Raw genomic sequence first — 17123 nt, 5'->3', positions numbered from 1 at the left:
ACGTCCCATTACACGCCCACAGATGCCCCCGTGACATCGAATTCAACTTCCGGAATAGGCAAAGCTGCCAAAGACACGCCCGCAGGCAGGGGAGCTGGCGCTGTGTGGACCAGGACCCGGCTGCTGGGGCCTGAAGGGCACAGGTCTTCTGGGCCCTCAGGGTCACAGTGGAGGCGACTCCCTTCACTGGAACGGAGCCGGAGACCCGAGGAGTCCTAGCATGTCAGAGTCACCAAAGACCGGGAGTGTGGCCCTGGGGTCCCGGGCCTGCTCTCAGCTCACCAGCACCCCGGACGCTTCCCTAGGCAGTGTCCCTCCCCATCATCCCGCTCGGGGGTGGGCTGCAAGGTCCGGGGTGCAGTGGGCGCCAGCGGCGCAGACAAGCGGAGCTACCTGAGCAGCTGCGCCCCACGCCGGAACCGGTGTCATTGCGCTTTGGCGGCGTCTTGCCCTGGAGACCCGGGATGCCGCAGCTCAGGCTGTAGCTGTTCTCCGAGTCTGCAGAGAGGCCGGGGGAGAGATGGAGGCCTCAGATCCTGGAAGCCTCAGAGGGGTCACTGTGGGAGGGAACGAGGCCCCCGCACTGTGGAGAGGACCGCTGGGGTCCACAGGGAACCGGACAGTGGGCCAGGGTCTCTCAGTGATCAGGGCTGGGGGGCCTCGTTCCTAGGTTGGGCTCCTTCCTGGAGAATGGCAGGGAGCAGGGGGTGGACCCCAGGGAAGGAAGGCCCCCCCGCACCCCACTCCCTCATCCCTTCCCGGGGTCGGCCTCAGGTTACCTGGCACGAAGAGTGAGTGGGCTGGGCAGGAAAGGGAGCAGCTCTCCACACCGCCCACCTTGCTGCAGGACAGCTGGGGCCAGGGGGAGGCTTTGGCACGAGAAAGGCATTTGCCTGTGTCTGAGGAGGGGAAAGACATGAGAGGGCTGGAGGGGACCAGGGTGGAAGCTTCTAGAAGCCCTGCCCCTGAGTGTGGACCATGGGGGACTCCTGCCACATCCCCACTTTGTGACCAGATCCTGGGGGGGGAAGGGGCTAGGAGATGGAGGGGTCCACATGTACTTGGATGTGTGGGGATGCTGGGCCCAGAAAGCTGGCTTGTTCCCTCCTCCCTCTGACCAGCCCAGGCTGTCTGTGAGCAAGCTCGTGCCACAGGCCCAGACCAGAGGGCAGGGCTGGATTCTCCAGAGCAGGGCCATGCCCCTCTGGGTAAGGGAGCAGGTGGAAATGACATGGGGTTCTTGGCAGTGACCAAGCTCTGAGTATGTGAGGGTCACTGGGAGCCCCTCCTTGGGGCAGTCACTGACACCCATTAGGTGTCCGGAGAGATCCCAAACTAAGCTCTTCAGAGTTTCATAGGTGTTTTTTATTTATTTACTTACTTACAAAAATATTTTATTATTTGGTAGGCAGAGGGAGATGCAGACTCCCCGCTGAGCCCGACTCGGGGCTCGATCCCAGGACCCTGGGATCATGACCTGAGCCGAAGGCAGACGCTTAACCGAATGAGCCACCCAGGCGCCCTTCTCTGGTGTTTTTGACTCTTTTGAGGACTGACAGGTCTATAGCCCCGGTGAACTCAGAACTGATTTCACTCCCGTCTGGCTGGTCAGGGACAACTGACTGCAAAGGGCATGCCGCCGGAAGCATCCCCCGGAGGCTGTCGTCAATGGTCACGTTGCTTTTGGGAGCAGGCTGAAGCAGGGGACTCAGCCAGCAAAACAATTGTCAGTGTGGGTGATTTTCAACATGTGGCTTGACATCTTCAAGGAATCTTAGAAAGTTAACAATCTAGAAACGAAAACAAATTCGCAGCCCTCCAGATAAAACAGCTGGCCTCCAAGTAGATATAAGGCCGAGAGTCCTCTGTTCCCAAAGAATCAGGAAGTTTCAAGTAAAACCACCTGCAGATAATGCAAGACACAAGGGCCACGGGAAGAACCAATGTTCCCGCTGGTTGAGAAGCAGGAGAAACATCTCTAAGCTTCCAAGGGAGACCTAAGCCCCCAGGACCTTCCCTGAACTTTCTCCAGATTCCTAAAGGGAATTGGCAGTGAGAGCTGGCAGCTCTGCTTTCCGGCACCAGTGGGGGCCACTCATGGGGGAGCCAAACCAGCCCAACCCTGAGCATCCTGGGGGCTCTTGCTGGGGGCTCTCACTGGGACCCCCCAAGGACACAAAGCACTGATAGCTCTGGCCCCAGTCCATTTCTCAGAGTTGGGTTTGCCTTGAAAAGCTTCGAGGGATGAGGAACATCTCCTCCTAGAGAAAGAGCCCACTGGCTGTGTTCACTATAGAAGTGGTGAGTTTCCCAGGCTGGGTGGCCCTCAGCTGTGATGTAATTTCTCTGCTTGCATGGCATCGAGGGGACACAGGGGACTCGGGGGTAGGGCAGGGGGACCCACACAAATGTGCTCTCTACCCTGATCGCTGTGCTGAGTACTGATGTCCTTTGTCTCTGGCCCTGGGGTTCCGGGATGTCCCGGGCATCTGGGAAACAGCAGCAGGCCAGCTGACGAGCTGCATGTAGGCGACATTTCTGACCCCACCGTATGTACGCACTGATCTCATCACCGCCCAAAACCAAAGTCCAGAGAAAAGTTTAAAGTCACCTAACAAGCAAGAGGGAAGGCAAACTGACAGACAATAAGAAAAAAAAATCATTTGCCTTAAAGTAAAAATGCCTGGTTGTGGGAGAACATGAATGGAGATAGAAGAAGCAGCTCTGAACGCAGACAGGGAGAGGCAGAAGGCTGGGGACCATGACCTTGATTGGCTCTGGTTTACTAAAACAACTGAGGCAGGGGACACTCTGGACAAGCCTTGGTTCTTCCCCAAGTTCCAACATGTAACTGCTCCTTGGGAGCTGTTATGGGAAGACAGCCCTCCCTTCCGTGGATCAAAGCCCCTACCCATGTCGTGTGGCAGGGTTTCCTCTGCAAATGGACCCACCAGCTAAAATACGACTCCAAATAAATACATCTGAAATAGACCTGTGAGGTTATTTCTAGAAGTCCCAGAAAATTCTCCTACACATGATTCAATTTCTAGTGGGTAGGAGTCTTCATATGCATATCACATATGAGTCAAAACAGGATCCCTGGGGCAAAGTTTCCACAGCATCGGCAGAACAAATGGAACAGGGCTCCAGAAGAGTCCAGACTGTCATAACTTTTTTTTTTTTTTTTTTGGTATGAATACGCCACAGTTAGGTCATGCTCTCAGGATACAAGCTCAACAACATGGCGAACATCCATGATCAAGGCTCGTCCCCCCTTGCCTCAGGGCAAGGCCTTGGCTAGGGTAGTTGGAGCATCTTCAGATCTTGTCCTAGAATCACCTTTAATCCGAGGGTACCATGTGCAGAATGATCCCCACTGTGAACTGAGAGCACCCAGCATTTCTTCTGCTTGTCATTGAACTAATTATGGTATCTGGTTCCTTTATCCTTCTCATATTACCGCCAGGCAACTCCTACCCTTCCTAATGGAGAAACTCATCTCTCTGTGTCTGTACTTCAGACGTGCTCGTATCCAAAACAGATCTTTTGGACATTCCACACCAAGCCCTGACTCAATTGTCGATTGATGGCACATATCTTAAAAATGAAGAGACTTATAAATTCACGTGGAAACTCAAGATAAGTCCAAAAATAGCCAGATCAATCCTGAGCACAAAAAACTACGCTGGAAGGCTCTTGCTTTGTGACTTAAATACTCACTGTAAAGCTACGTTAATCAAGACAGCGGGATATGGGCATCAGGACAAGTGGATCAAAGGAAAAGAGAGCCCAGAAATAAACTCACATATTTATGGCCGATGGATTTCAAGAGGATGGCAGGATAATTCAACAGGGAAAAAGAATGGTGTTTTCAACAAATGGCACGGGCAAAACAATGAAGGTGGACCCCTGTCTCACACCATATAGAAATTAATTTGCAACGGATCAAAAGTATAAGAGCTAAAGTTTAAGTCTCCCTAAGTATCAGACCTAAAACTCTTATAAAGTTCTCAGAAGAAAACAGCTGTAAATCTTTGCGACCCTGGATTAGGCAGTGGTTTCTTTCTTTCTTTTTTCTTTTTTAAAGAATTTATTTATTTATTTGACAGAGAGAGATCACAAGTAGGCAGAGAGGCAGGCAGAGAGAGAGGAAGGGAAGCAGGCTCCCTGCTGAGCAGAGAGCCCAATGTGGGGCTCGATCCCAGGACCCTGAGACCATGACCTGAGCTGAAGGCAGAGGCTTAACCCACTGAGCAATCCAGGTGCCCCTAGGCAGTTGTTTCTTAAAAATGACACCCAAACCACAAGCAGCCAAACAAAAAAAATTGGTAAATTGGACTTTATGAGGATTAAAAACCTTTAGGCTTCAAAAGACACCATCAAGAAAATGAAAAGGACAGCTCATAGAATGGGGAAAATCCCCTGCAAATTATATATCCAGTAAAAAACCTGTGTCTAGAGTATATGAAGAACTTTAAGAACTTTTATAACTAAATAATAAAAACAGGTAACACAATTAAAAAAATAGGCAAAAGATCTGAATAGATATTTCCTGAAAGAAGATCTACAAATACTCAACAGGCACAGGGGAAGGTACTCAACACCACTGGCCGTCAGGGAAATACAAACCCAAACCACCGTGAGAACCCATTTCATATCCCCCACGATGGCCGTAATCCGAAAGTCAGAAAACAGCAAGGGTGGGCTTGGACGTGGAGAAATCCCACATGGCTGGCGGGACATCAAAGGGCACAGGCTCTTTGGAAAAGCGCACGGTTCCTCAAAAGTGAAACCCAGCATAAGTGCACGACCCAGCAACTGCACCTGGCGCACACCCGAGCAAATGGCACCTAATGGGACCGTTCACAGCATCATTCTTCATGAGTGCCTCAAGCTGGAAACCCACGTGTCCATCAACCGATGAACAGACAACCAAGATGTGGTGTAAGCAGACAGCGGGCTATCATTTGGCTGTCAAGAGGAATGAAGCAGTGACATGCACTCTGACATGGGGGACCCTTGAAAATACAACACTAAATGGAATAATAAGGCCCCATGTTGTATGAGTCCACTTACGCCAAGTGTCCAGAACAGGGAAATCTACGGAGACGAGGTAGATGACGGTTGCCTAAGGCTGGGGGTAGAGGGAGAATGAGGAGTGACTGCTATGGGCTTAGGGTTTCTTCCTGGAGTAACGAAAACGCTCTAAAATTCATTGTGGTCGCACAGTTCTGGGGTTATATGAAACACCACCGAACTGCACATGAGGGGGTAGGTGTAGGGCATGTGAACTACAGCTCAGTGAAGCCACTACTAAAAACAAAAAACAAAAGGAGGCAAGACAACACTCGGTTGGATTTACAAGAGCTGTCCAGGCTGGAATCAAGCCACCCTGACTGGCTGAACCTCTGACCATCTCTAGGGCACGCTCCATTGCTCAAGATCAAGGGTAGCTCTGTGTACCGACCACTGTAGCGTTCAACTTAGTGGTGGTCTGGAAATGGGAGGTTTACTGCCCATAACGGCGGCTCAGAGGCCACAGCACGAGGGACGGAAGTCAGAGGCCCTGTTTCCTGGATCATCACGCTGTGTGGGCTGCTCTGGCCGTGATCCCTAGGCAAGGACTTCCGACAGCATAGAGAGGCGTGAGGATTCCGCCGAAGACACACTGCATTTGCCTTCCTACTCTGAGGAGGAGCCAAGGGGAGCAGTCGTGGTACAAGCCCCCTGAGGATGGTATCCCAGTGAAGCCAGGACGGGTCCCCTGGACCCACCAGACCACCTCACGTGGGCGTGCGCGAATGTTTCCTTTAGACAACTCATCCCGGGGGTGGGAGACAAGCCGTCTGGTGTCAGAAGATGGGGTGAGACTCTCCCAGGCCAGCAGAGGAGATGAGCGGTTCAAGGCTCGCTTGTAGTCAGCAGAACCCTGGGTACCGTGTAAAGACCAGAACAAACCCTAAGGGACCCTTTGGGTATCTCCAGATGGATTTTTTTTTTTTAAAGATTTTATTTATTTATTTGACAGGCAGAGATCACAAATAGACAGAGAGGCAGGCAGAGAGAGAGAGAGAGGGAAGCAGATTTCCCGCTGAGCAGAGAGCCCGATGCGGGCTCGATCCCAGGATCCTGAGATCATGACCTGAGCTGAAGGCAGAGGCTTCACCCACTGAACCACCTAGGTGTCCCTCCAGATGGATTTTATGGGTGATAAATTGTGCACTCATAATAGCACATTTACTTTCTGGGTGAATCGAAGCAGTCACTTGGAAAAAATGCTGCGCGTAGAGGAGCTAAACTACTACGAGGTCTTGTATCCCTTATCTGGGATGGCTCAACTTACTTAGTCACATGCAGCACCTTTTACTGGGAAGGCTACTCATAGATCACTCAGAGTTCCACTGTCTTTCTACCCATATCCCTTGGGAACACAGAAGTGGATTTTTCAGAACTTACTAGGAAGTCACGACTTATAGACCGTTGACTGCTGTCCTCGACAGAACCCTGGAAGAGGACCGTGCACCCAACCAACCATTTCCCAAGATTCTCAGGACGGACAGAAGATGATACACTGGGACGGCTCTCAGCCAAGGCCACGGAATAATTCTCCCTGACGTCTGCGACTACTGACGCCCACGCGCTCCCTGGCAGACCCCTGTTCTTAGTTCTTGGGCTCACGCTCTCCCACCTCACGTGTTTAAGGTCACGCACTGCTGATCAGCTCCATTATGCTTCCCTCGCCAATAACTGGCCTGGATCTGGGCCTTGCTAGTGAGAATCACCATCTGAATTCTTTAAATCCGTCCTCCCATGCACTGCTAGGGAAACAGATATTGAACAGCGGTATAAAGTACGTCACACACAGCTTATTAACGACGACATCGGCTGTGGACAAACACAGGAGAAGGACAATGCCCACGGGCTGGGGGAGGCACATTCGGCTATCTTGCAGCGTGGCGGGCTGGTTCTCACAACGACACCACAGACAAAATCCCTACAGCTCCACTGGGGTAGATCCCATGTGTTATATGGGATCTGGCTCGTCAAAGTCGCCTGGGACCACAGCTGACAGTTCTGGGGGGCTACTAGTCTGTTCTAGGTGCATGGCTTCCCCAATCCCTCAGTGAACGAGGCCTTCTTGCAAACGATCTGAGGACAGAATTCCCTTCCAAGGGACGTGTATGAGCAGATTGTGGAGGCTGTTGGTCCCACCCCCAGGAACGGGGTAGCTCCAGCGATCATCAGGAAGGTGCCCCTTGCTGTGGGTGCTATGAGACAGCCGATGGTGTGGGATGAGGGATATCCCGGACCAGGAGGACTTCCTAGGGCAAGCGCTCAGGGGAACAGTGAGACCTTGGATTTTCTTCTGACCAATCAGGGGGTTGTCACTGCCAGCCCTTCCCTTTGGACCTGGATTCACACTAGAGATGAGGGGAGACAATCCACATCGAGGTTACAAGGGAAAGCAACCTACACGCTGATGGCAGACTCGGGGAGTTGGTGGAACCAGTTTTCTTGGTCAGCCCTGGGAACTCTTGGGTCCTGGGTCTGGAGGGCCTTCCAGAACCTTCTAAGAATGCTATAAGTCATGACTGTCTGTCTCAGTCTTCCCACATCTAGTACCCAGAATGTTAACTGCTCTATGTAGTCACCAAGGTCCTAGCAGATGACTTGGAAGAAACGGGATAAAATCACACTGACTGACAGTGACCAACAATCAGACTCTTGGTGCAGGGTCGGTGGCCGTGTGAGGACCCAGACAAGACCCAGTGGCCGCTCCTGAAGCTCTGACCGTGGGAGGGATGACCGATAAGGTGCTGAGGATGAAAGGGCCCCTTCCCCATATGCCCAGAGAAATCCTGCCGATCCGACAGCTTTGGTAACAAGTCTACACGAGACCCAGCACAACCTCATTGATTAGCAGACACGCCTCTGAAAGCCAATCCATCCATGAATTTCCAGGCTCGGAAAGTCAGCTAATAGATGGCAGATTCACTCCGTGCAGGCTCCTAAGGCGGGTCAACCCATTCAGCCCTAGTACCCAGCATGAGCCATGCTCCTGGGACGGACCCCACAAGGACAGGCTCCTTCCTGCAACTCAGGACGAGACCAGCGGTGGGCTTTGCTGACCAGGACTGCCTGAGCAGCCCAGCAGTCCTTATTGAAGTAAGCAATACTTTCAGCATAAATTTTATATCAGATGCTAAGTGATGGGATCCATTCCTCGATACTTCCACTCATTCATTCGACAAGTATTTACTGGGGGCCTACACTTGCCAGGCTCTGTCCTAGGTGCTGGGGATACAGCAGTGAACGAGACTGCCGAAGTCTCTGCTCCACGTAGAGAGCAGGCATCGGCTGTGTCTAGCGGCGGGAAGTACAGTGGGAGAAAAGAATATGAGGAGGCAGGGCGTGGTGGGCGTGGTGCAGGGAAGGCCTCCCAGAGCAGACAGCGACAGGGGTGAGGAGCCCTCCAGGCCAAGAGGGGAGCACTGGCGTGGTCATGTTCGTTGGGGGTGGGCAGCAGCCTCAAGGTCCCCGAGGCGGGCGGAGGAGGCAGGTGAGGGAGAGGGAGAAGGCCATCAGGCCAGGGTCCAGCAGCCGTTGGGCCATTCTAAGAACTCTGGCATTGCTTCCACATGAAGAGGAGTCATGGAAGGCTCTGAGCAGAGAGAGACACATTCTGAGTCAGATTCAGCTCTTGGGGGTACCTGGGTGGCTCAGTCAGTTAAATGTCTGACTCCTGACCTCAGCTCAGGTCTGGATCTCAGGGCCGTGAGTTCGAGCCCTGTGTTGGGCTCCATGCTGGGCATGGAGAAAAAAAAGTTTAAAAAATAAAATCGAAGGCTGCTCCGGCTGCCCTGGGGATGTTAGGGCCTGGCGGGGCAAGGATCTAAGAGCCATTTCAGGGCCGTGGTCCCAGCATCCACAGCAGCCCGGCACGCAGTGGGTGACCATGTGTTCGTAGAACCAGGGAATGTGGGGGCTGTCCGGAACTTAGCCTGGAGCTGCCCCAAGTTCTCCGGAGCCCACAGCAGAGGACGCAGGAACCCTGGGCTCACTGGGATTTCCCCTCTTCTTCCCCTTCTGGATCTTGTGGGGCCGGTGGCCTGGGCAGGTGGTGGGGCTGTGGAGACCCAGGGGCTCTGCTCTAGACCTTGATGCCACAGCAGTCCGAGCAGCCACCGCCTTTCCTCCCCCAGGTTCCAGGGCAGGACCAGGGGCAGATGGGGGAGCCGAGGCCTCTGTGCCCTCTGAGCTTCCAGCTCCTCCTAAGCCCACAGCTCCGAGGACCCTCAGATCCTCAGCTCTGTGTCCCCCTCCCCCTGCAGGTCCATTTCTGGGTCTCTGGAGGACACCCAGAGTGCTCTCCCACCGATGTCCCCTCTTCTTCCGCAAGCCCTTCCCGTTAGCCCCTCTCAGCAGCAGAGATTCCCTGCCAAGATCGCCTCTCCCTGCGAGGCCCACCCCACGCTCACCCCTCCCTGAGAGGTCACTGCCCTTCCCATCCGGGCACCTGGTGGGAGCGGGGAGGCCAGCACCCAGCCCGTCTTAAGGGGTCCCGGCGACGGCCCACCCCACGGCACTCACCCACACAGTCCTTCCGGTTCCAGTGCAGCCGCCTCCCCGGGGGGCAGACGCACTCGTAGCTGCCCTTGGTGTTGACACAGCCCTGGTCGCAGCTCCCGTTGTTCATGCTGCACTCGTCCACGTCTGGAAGCACAGGCGGGAGGAAGGGCATCAGGGCGGGAGGCTGGCTGGCAGGGCAGGGCCACCCAGGACAAGAGGGCCGAGACTCCCCTGACCCTGCGGGCAGCCGGCCACGCGTGAGATGCAGACAGGCGGCCGCACGCATCACACGCAGGAGCGCGCACCCCCGAGGCTGATGGACACAGACAGCAGCCCCTCCCCATGCCCCAGCGGTTTGCAGAACTCCTGCAGCTGCACCCGAACTGGGAGGAGGGCAAAAAGCAGCACAGAATTCAAGTGGCAAGCAGGTCTCACGAGGCAGGAGTCTCGAGTTTTCTCTTGCTGGGGCTTTGGACAGGCCGTTGCCCTCTGTGCAAAGCGCCCGGGGGGGTGAGAGAAGCCACCTCCAACCCTCCAACCGGGAGACAGACTGGCCCAGGCTCATGCTGGGATGCTGGGCTCTCAGCGTCTGCGCGGCCTGCAGTGGGAGCGGCAGGCCCAGCGGGGCCAGTGCCCAGGTTTTGGGGTCCTTCCAGAAGAATCTGGAACCCACCCCAGGAGCCCCTTCCCCCGAACACCAGCTGTGCTCCATCACTTCACGTCTCACCCTATCTGACCTCCACGGCTGCCCAGCAGAGGGAGTGTGGTCACAGGAAATGACACCCTAGGACCTTGGGGCCATTCTTGGCTCCCCCACTTTTCACCTGCCAGGCCCACACACCTCCAAGTCCCATCATCTGTAGCTAAATACTTCTAGAAACTTCCCCTTCTCTGCACATTTCCCACCCTGCCCGAGCTCAGGGGCTCTGATTCCCATGCCTGAGTGGTCTCTCTGCTGGTGCTCTGGGTTCCACTCTCCTGAACATGTGGCAGTTAAAGTGATCTCATGACCTGAACATGCCCACGTCACACCTCTACTTAAGCCCTCCTTTGCATTAGGAAGAAAACCCAGGTCACCTGCAGGCCTCACACAGCCCTGCTTCCTCTGTCTGCACTGCGCACCACATTCTCCTTCCCTCCCGGGGCTCTCCCTGCTGCTTCTGGATCCCTTCTGTGCTACCTCAGTGCCTTTGCATATGCTGATCTTTCTGGCATCCTCTCCCTCATCTCGATCCAGAAGATCCTCCTTTAGGAACTCCAGCCCCCTCACTGCCCCCGTCTCCGTTTGCAGCCTTTCTCTTTCGTCAGCTTCTCCCACTGGGACGAATCTTCTGTGGGACTCTGTGTAGTGGCCATTCCCCGTTCTGGACCGAGGTTCCCTTGCAGCTGCCGTTTCCGGGGGTCTATGCCCACAGCCTGGCCTGACGCCTGCCACCTAGCAGGTATTTGCTCCTCGCCAGCCCCATCTTCCCACCTTTGCTCTCAGCTGAGCCCTTCTGCCCACCAGAACCTGGCCTTGCTTTAAAGTCCCTTCCAGGCCCTCTGGAGTCAAAGTCGGGGTCAGGGTGTGGGGTGCAGCGGAGGTGGCCGTGCGGCCAGGCGCGTGCCTCAGGGGGGAGGTGGCCCTGGCGGGCGGGCTGCAGACCTCCGCAGTGGGTCGTCCCATAGAGCGTGTAGCCGCGGTGACACAGGCACTGGAAGCTGCCCGGGGAGTTGATGCAGATGTGGTCACAGGTCCGCTCGAAGGAGCACTCGTCGATGTCTGTGTGGCCACAAGGAGACAAAGTGCAGGGAGGAGCGTCAGGGTGCGGGGGGGGGGGGGGGGCGTGGCCTGTCACTCACGCGGTCTGTCAACACACAGCTGCACACAGACAGTCCCTGAGCCCTGCGGCTTGGGGCACAAGCCAAGTGAATGTTGGCCTTCCGGTCAGGGCCTGATTTTCCAGTCTGTCTCCAAGAACCTTACATTTCTGGGTTAGAAGCCATTTCCCATCTCTTCAAGAGGAGGGCAGGCTGGAAATACTCTGGATACAAGGTCTGATGAATTTTTGTCATTTTAATATCTCCCATTCTATTGTGATCAGGATGAGTATTTAATCTACATCTGCAGAAAATAGAGAGGGGCTTGCTTGAGGAGACCAGTGAACTGGGACACGAAACCAGGCCTTTGCGAGCCTGACCCCAGTGTGTTTTCTGGCCACTCCAAGAGGTCTCTTGAGAAAACAAGGAAAACAGCTCAAAGAGAAAAGGTATGGGGGGGGGGATATGCTGCCCATAAGGGATAACAAAAAAGCCTTGATGGTATATGAAATTTGATTCTGAGCTTCCTGGCAGCTAGGGTATAAAAGGAAAAAGGGTCACAGAGTGCTGTTACTGGAAAGGAGGAAATGGACAGCATGCTCATAGAAGACAAGTCTGTCCTGGCCATAAATTCTGAGGAAAATGGCTCTCATGGGACAGCTGATAGGGGCTCCTAAGGGCAAAACAGCCACTGACCCACCTTACCATGGGCACCGTTGTTGGAGGTCATTCTTTGAATATACTACCTCATGGGACTATCCATGTTGCTGATCTATGTGTGTTGGTAATAATTCTAGCACAAGGAAGGAATCACACTGGGGTGCTCAAAGGAGGGTGTGACCCCTCCCAGCAGGAGAATCTGGGAGGATCTCCTGGTACTGGTGGCACTGGACTAGACCTTGGCGGATAAGACTAGCTTGGAAGTAAGGAATGGAAGTAGAGGAAGGGCACTCTGAGCACAGGCCGGCAGAGGGCAGCACGGGGCCTCCAGGGAGTGGAGAAGACCGGCTGGAGCCCAGAAGCAAAACCGTCATGGCCCCCTCCTCAGCGGTGGCCCTCCGGTCCCACGGGCCAGCTGGGGGTATAAAGTCAAGGGCCCTCCCTTAGCCCTCCACAGAACTTAGCAAGGCAGATGGAGAAACTAAGTCAACGTGCAGAGGAGTCTGGAGACGTGACGTGCTCCCAACGGCCCCATGTGCTAAGGGGAGGACAGAGCCAGGAGACCCACTAGGGAGGAAGAGGCGAAGTCAGGGAGGAGGCTTGGGTCACAGGAAGAGTCCAGGACAGGCTGGCCCCAGAACCCCCTCACCGGTCTTCTGCTCTTGCCTTCCTCGGTGTCCTTGGGAGAGCACATCCCCTGTCCCTGAGGGCCAGTCCTGAGCGGCACAGATAGGCCGACTCAGCCACGTGCGGTCTGCCAACCTTCTGGGAAAATGCTTATTCACCAGTGTCCCCTCCCCCAGGAAGCCTTCCCTGACTTCCCACTGCCCATCCTCTGGGCTCACACGGCATCCTGGATGACTCCTGGCTTCTGCCCAGACCTCACACCATGCCGCTAAGGTGCCCAGGAACCCTAAGGACTGCAGGAGAGCGCCTGCAGTGTGCCACACTGTCCACCAGGTGGCGGCAGCCCACCTCCGGAGCCTCTGGGGGTGGGGGTGTGGGTGGGGGTGCGCCACCAGGAAGGACAGGGTGCTGGAGCTGACGAGCTCTGCCACCGGCTCACCGTGGCACTGCCCCCTGCCGCCCTCCCTGCACATGAGCGCGCGCGCGCGAGCGCACACACACGCTGATGCGCCTCCGGGCCTTAGTTTCGCATCCATAAAAGGGGCGGGTTGTCCCGGGTGACTTGAGGAGAAAGTGGAAAGGCCAGTGGGGGCTGGCACACCCCGGCCCTTGCCCCCCACCCCCACAGGTGCCCGCGCAGGCCCGGGAAGGGCGGGCAAGGCCGCCGGGGGCGCACGGGGTGGGGCTCACCTTGGCACGTCCGCTCGTCGGTCAGCAGCTTGTAGCCCTTCCGGCAGCCGCACTCGAAGCTGCCCACGGTGTTGCGGCAGAAGTGGTCGCAGCCCCCGTTGTTGGCCAGGCACTCGTTGATGTCTGCGGGGCGCCCAGCGGGCAGGGCGAGGCGAGTGGGCTGGGCTGCCAGGTGGCGGGGCCCCTGCCTCTGGGACTCCCTGCGCCCGCTGGTGCCCCGGCCTCGTCCGGTCCCCGCATCCCCATCCGAGTGGCCCAGGGGCCTGACTCCCAGCAGCGGGGGGCAGGGCGGGAGGCTGAGTTACGATGGTCTGCTGCGGGTGCATCACACATGTCCCCCCGACTCACTCGTGAGTTCCTTCCCGCCCCCGCCTCGGCCTGCTTCTCCGGGTGTTGCTCTCTGGGCTCCAGGCCAGCCTGGCAGACTGTGTCTTCAGAGACCTGTCCCTGAGGTGCTTCTTCTGACTCCACCGTTCCTCCTGCGCCCCGACCCCCAGGCTCGCCATGCTGGCACGACCCAGCACGTAGTAGCAGAGCTTTAGGAACGGGGTTCTCACCCTGATTTGGAGGCGCGGGAAAGAAGCAAGGAAACCAGAAACGACTCCTCCGAGGTGGTCACTGGCCGTGTCTCAGCGGAGCTGCTGACTTGGACCCCTACCCCCCTGTGCCTGTCCTGAGTGTGAGGACCTGGGCGCTCTGTCCTGTGCAACTGGCACTGCTGTATGAGCAAGGTCCACCTGCCCCCTTTGTGTGGAGCCCCACGGAGGGGACTCTGTCCCACCCCGGCGACTCCAGATCGCGGATGGCGCCTCACTTCTTTTTCCGCAAACCAAACAAGCTAGACCCGACACCTGCAGGACGGTCCTAAAGTGGTGTTCCCATAGAATGCTCCCGAAACAAACCCCAGCTGTGTGGTCCTGAGCAAGGCTGAGGCGCCCCGTGGGCAGTCCTCAGAGCCTCTGGGAGGGGGTGTGGCCTAGCCCAGGACCACAGCAACCAGGGTGGCTTTCCTGGGGAGCCCCTGCGGGACCTGGCGCTGCGGGGCACCGGGCACCCAGCGGGCATGCTGCTGCATCTCCTTGCCCTTGGCTGTCCTCCTCCCCACCCCAGGCACTTCTACCCCAAAGACCCACTCTGTTTGCATGTTCTGGTGACTTTGGCACCAGGAAGGTGGCAAAGGAAGGGAACCCCAGATAGTCCCCAATAAGGGAGGCCTGTGGGTTATCAGATCTGCCCCTGAATCCTGGCTATGCTGCTGCCTGGGTGACTTCAGCCCACTGAATACAGTAGGTGCTCTATATGTGCTCACCAAGGTGATCACGAAAAACAATAATTTCTCAAGTCCGGGAATTCTGCACACATGTATGTTCCAGGAACAAAAATGCCTAAGGATGAGCCCAGACCCCGCAGCAGGCAGTCAGACCTTGTGGTGCTCACCGTACGTACTGGGCATTAGCTCATGCCGGTGCCCAGGCCAAGCACTTTCTGTCGAAGTCTTGTATGATCTTCAAAACACCTGGGGGACCAGATCCCCCATTCTAGAGGGGATCACAGCTACACGTAGCAACCAAATTGGGGCCCGGCTCCAGCTGTCTACAAAGACAGGCTCTCTCCAGAGCACCATGCCAGCCCCACAGCCTCCAGAGAGTGGACATTAAGTTCAGCTGAGGATCTGTCCTGGGTGGAGGCTTGGGCATCTCTGTCATCCTCTCTCCTTGGGAATTATAGGAAGACGGGGAAATTTCTAGCTAAAAGCCTCTGGCAGGAGAACGGAGACCTGTCTCAGCTCTGTCCCAGCCAGCTGTGTGATCCTGGGCAGGGAAAGGCGCCTCTCTGAGCCTCACGTTCCCCATCTGTGAACGGGGTTGGGAACAGGTGCCTCTCACAGACTAAATGTGCAGAGGCGGTCTGCCTCCTCAGGAATGCCTCAGACCTTCTGGAACCCCCAGTCCTGTCCTCATCCCCATCTGGGCCCGTCAGCCGAGGGGCTGTCATGACAGCCAGACAGGCCAGGGGAAGCATGTTTGCTTGAGGCCAGGCTGGTGTGGCGGCAGCCTGGGGGTAGGAGTGGGAGAAGCACCCCGCAGCTCTAGCCAGGGTACAGTCACACAGCCCCTGGACCTTCATTCTGAGGGGAGCCTGGGGTGTGGCTTCTGCCCCTCTCTCCCCTTCCTGCCCTTCTAAGGCTCCTCTCTTTCCTCACTGTGCTCACACTGGTCCTGATCCCATAAGGCAGCCAGCAGACCCCTACCTGTTTACAAGTCTCCCGTGGCCCCCGGGCATCCCAGGATGAAGGGCCAGCCCCTTTCTGTAGGCCCTTCCCTGGGCATCCGGGCCTGGGTGTCCTGCCTTCCCCTTTCTGTGCGCTTGGCTTCTGCCTCCGCAGCCCAGACTCCGGCGGCCTTACCCAGTGGGGCCCCCACATGGCCTGTCCCTGCAAACAGCTGCCTCCCTGGGAAGCCTTCCCTGACATCCCCTCCAGAGTTGGCTGTCCCCTTGACATGGACACAGATGGGGGAGCTGGCTCCTGTCTGGGGGCCCCGGACCCAGGATGCAGCCTGCACCGTGTGACTGCCCGCAGCGTTCACTGAGGGGATAAAGAATGAAGGAGTCAGAGTGGCTGAAAGTAGGGTCAGGGGAGGGAAGGCGGGGTGGGAGCTATAGGAACACACAGAACACACAGAAGGACAACGGTTCCTGCTCCTTCTGCCCATCCCGCTGTGGGGGCACAGCACGGCACCCCAGGGGCCATGTGGAGCGCTTCCGGGCGGGCGTGGGCTGGCGTTGCCCTAGAGCAGCCTTGTGGGGAGGGCGTGCTCCTGGGCAGAGGGCAGGTGAGGGAGAAACAGATGGTGGGTGGGAGTTCTCCCAACTCTTCTGGAAGGTGTTGGGAGGAGGGGCCAGTGTCTCTGAAGAAATCCAGGTTCCAGCTCTGGGAGTCAAGGCCCCAGACCTCCCCGCTCTCAGAAGGGCCGATCAGCGAGGTGCCCCCTTCCCAATGTCAAGCAGGTGCAGCAACTAACAGGGAGCCTTGAGGCTGGAGCCCTGCACTGTCCACACTCTTGATCACATCCTCCTGATCACACCATGGCTCCTGTGTCTCCGGCAGAACTATCCCCACTTTCCCATGTGTGTCGCTAACTGCCGCGTGACCCCTGTGGCCCGGGCTTCAACTCCGGATTTTCCAGGGCCTTTGTTACCTTCACCCTCCAGCCATTGGTCTTGCTTCACAGTGGCTTGTGGCTTCCAGAATACGCTGAACCTTTGAAATCACTCCTTTGATGTCCCTTCTGGGCCCTTGCCAGGACCAGGGCTGTACGCCCACTGCGGAGCCAAAGCCTCGGGGCCGGGAATTCCCAGCTGGGCTGGTCCCCGCCAAGTGCCCGCGCTCTGACCTGCGTCTCTCCGGTTGGCCCCAGGGAGCTCGGCTGTGCACTCGAGGCTCTGAGATGCCAAGCCCGGAGGTCAGCCTTCATTTTCCAGTGTTCTCTGATTTGAGGATATGATGCAGTTTTTGACTAGTCCCCTAATCCTTAAATTCTACCTCCAAGGACAGTATCCAGATACCCGGTATCAAGGACAGCATCTCATCTCTACTACTGTGGCCAGCACCTGGGTCAAGCCAGGTCATCTCCAGCCTGGGTGGAGACAGCGGCCGCCTCCCTGCTCTTCCAGACCCTGCCTAGAGAACCCCGTCCAAGCTGTGGTCAGGGACTGGCTCAAAATGGAAACCGAGCCAGTGCTTTCCCTGCCCGGGAGTGTCTGGGGGGCGTGCC

General features: G+C 56.5%; 1 protein-coding gene across 3 annotated transcripts in view; it reads right to left on the bottom strand.

Annotated features, from left to right (window-relative positions):
- SCUBE1 (signal peptide, CUB domain and EGF like domain containing 1) overlaps positions 1–17123 on the bottom strand; it is a 138177-nt gene that overhangs the window by 19927 nt on the left and 101127 nt on the right. For all 3 annotated transcript variants that reach the window (XM_045083742.1, XM_045083743.1, XM_013045134.2), the window contains 5 exons: positions 13348–13470; positions 11216–11332; positions 9592–9714; positions 780–899; positions 394–498 (listed from right to left, as the gene is read on the bottom strand). In XM_045083742.1, coding sequence (XP_044939677.1) covers positions 394–498; positions 780–899; positions 9592–9714; positions 11216–11332; positions 13348–13470 — 588 coding nt within the window. The remainder of the gene's footprint in view (positions 1–393; positions 499–779; positions 900–9591; positions 9715–11215; positions 11333–13347; positions 13471–17123) is intronic.

This window comes from Mustela putorius, unplaced genomic scaffold (genome assembly GCF_011764305.1).
Source record: "Mustela putorius furo isolate JIRA1106 unplaced genomic scaffold, ASM1176430v1.1 tig00000738_pilon_pilon_pilon, whole genome shotgun sequence".
In the NCBI taxonomy this organism is placed as follows: domain Eukaryota; kingdom Metazoa; phylum Chordata; class Mammalia; order Carnivora; family Mustelidae; genus Mustela; species Mustela putorius.
This window is presented reverse-complemented; position numbering and strand designations above follow the sequence as displayed.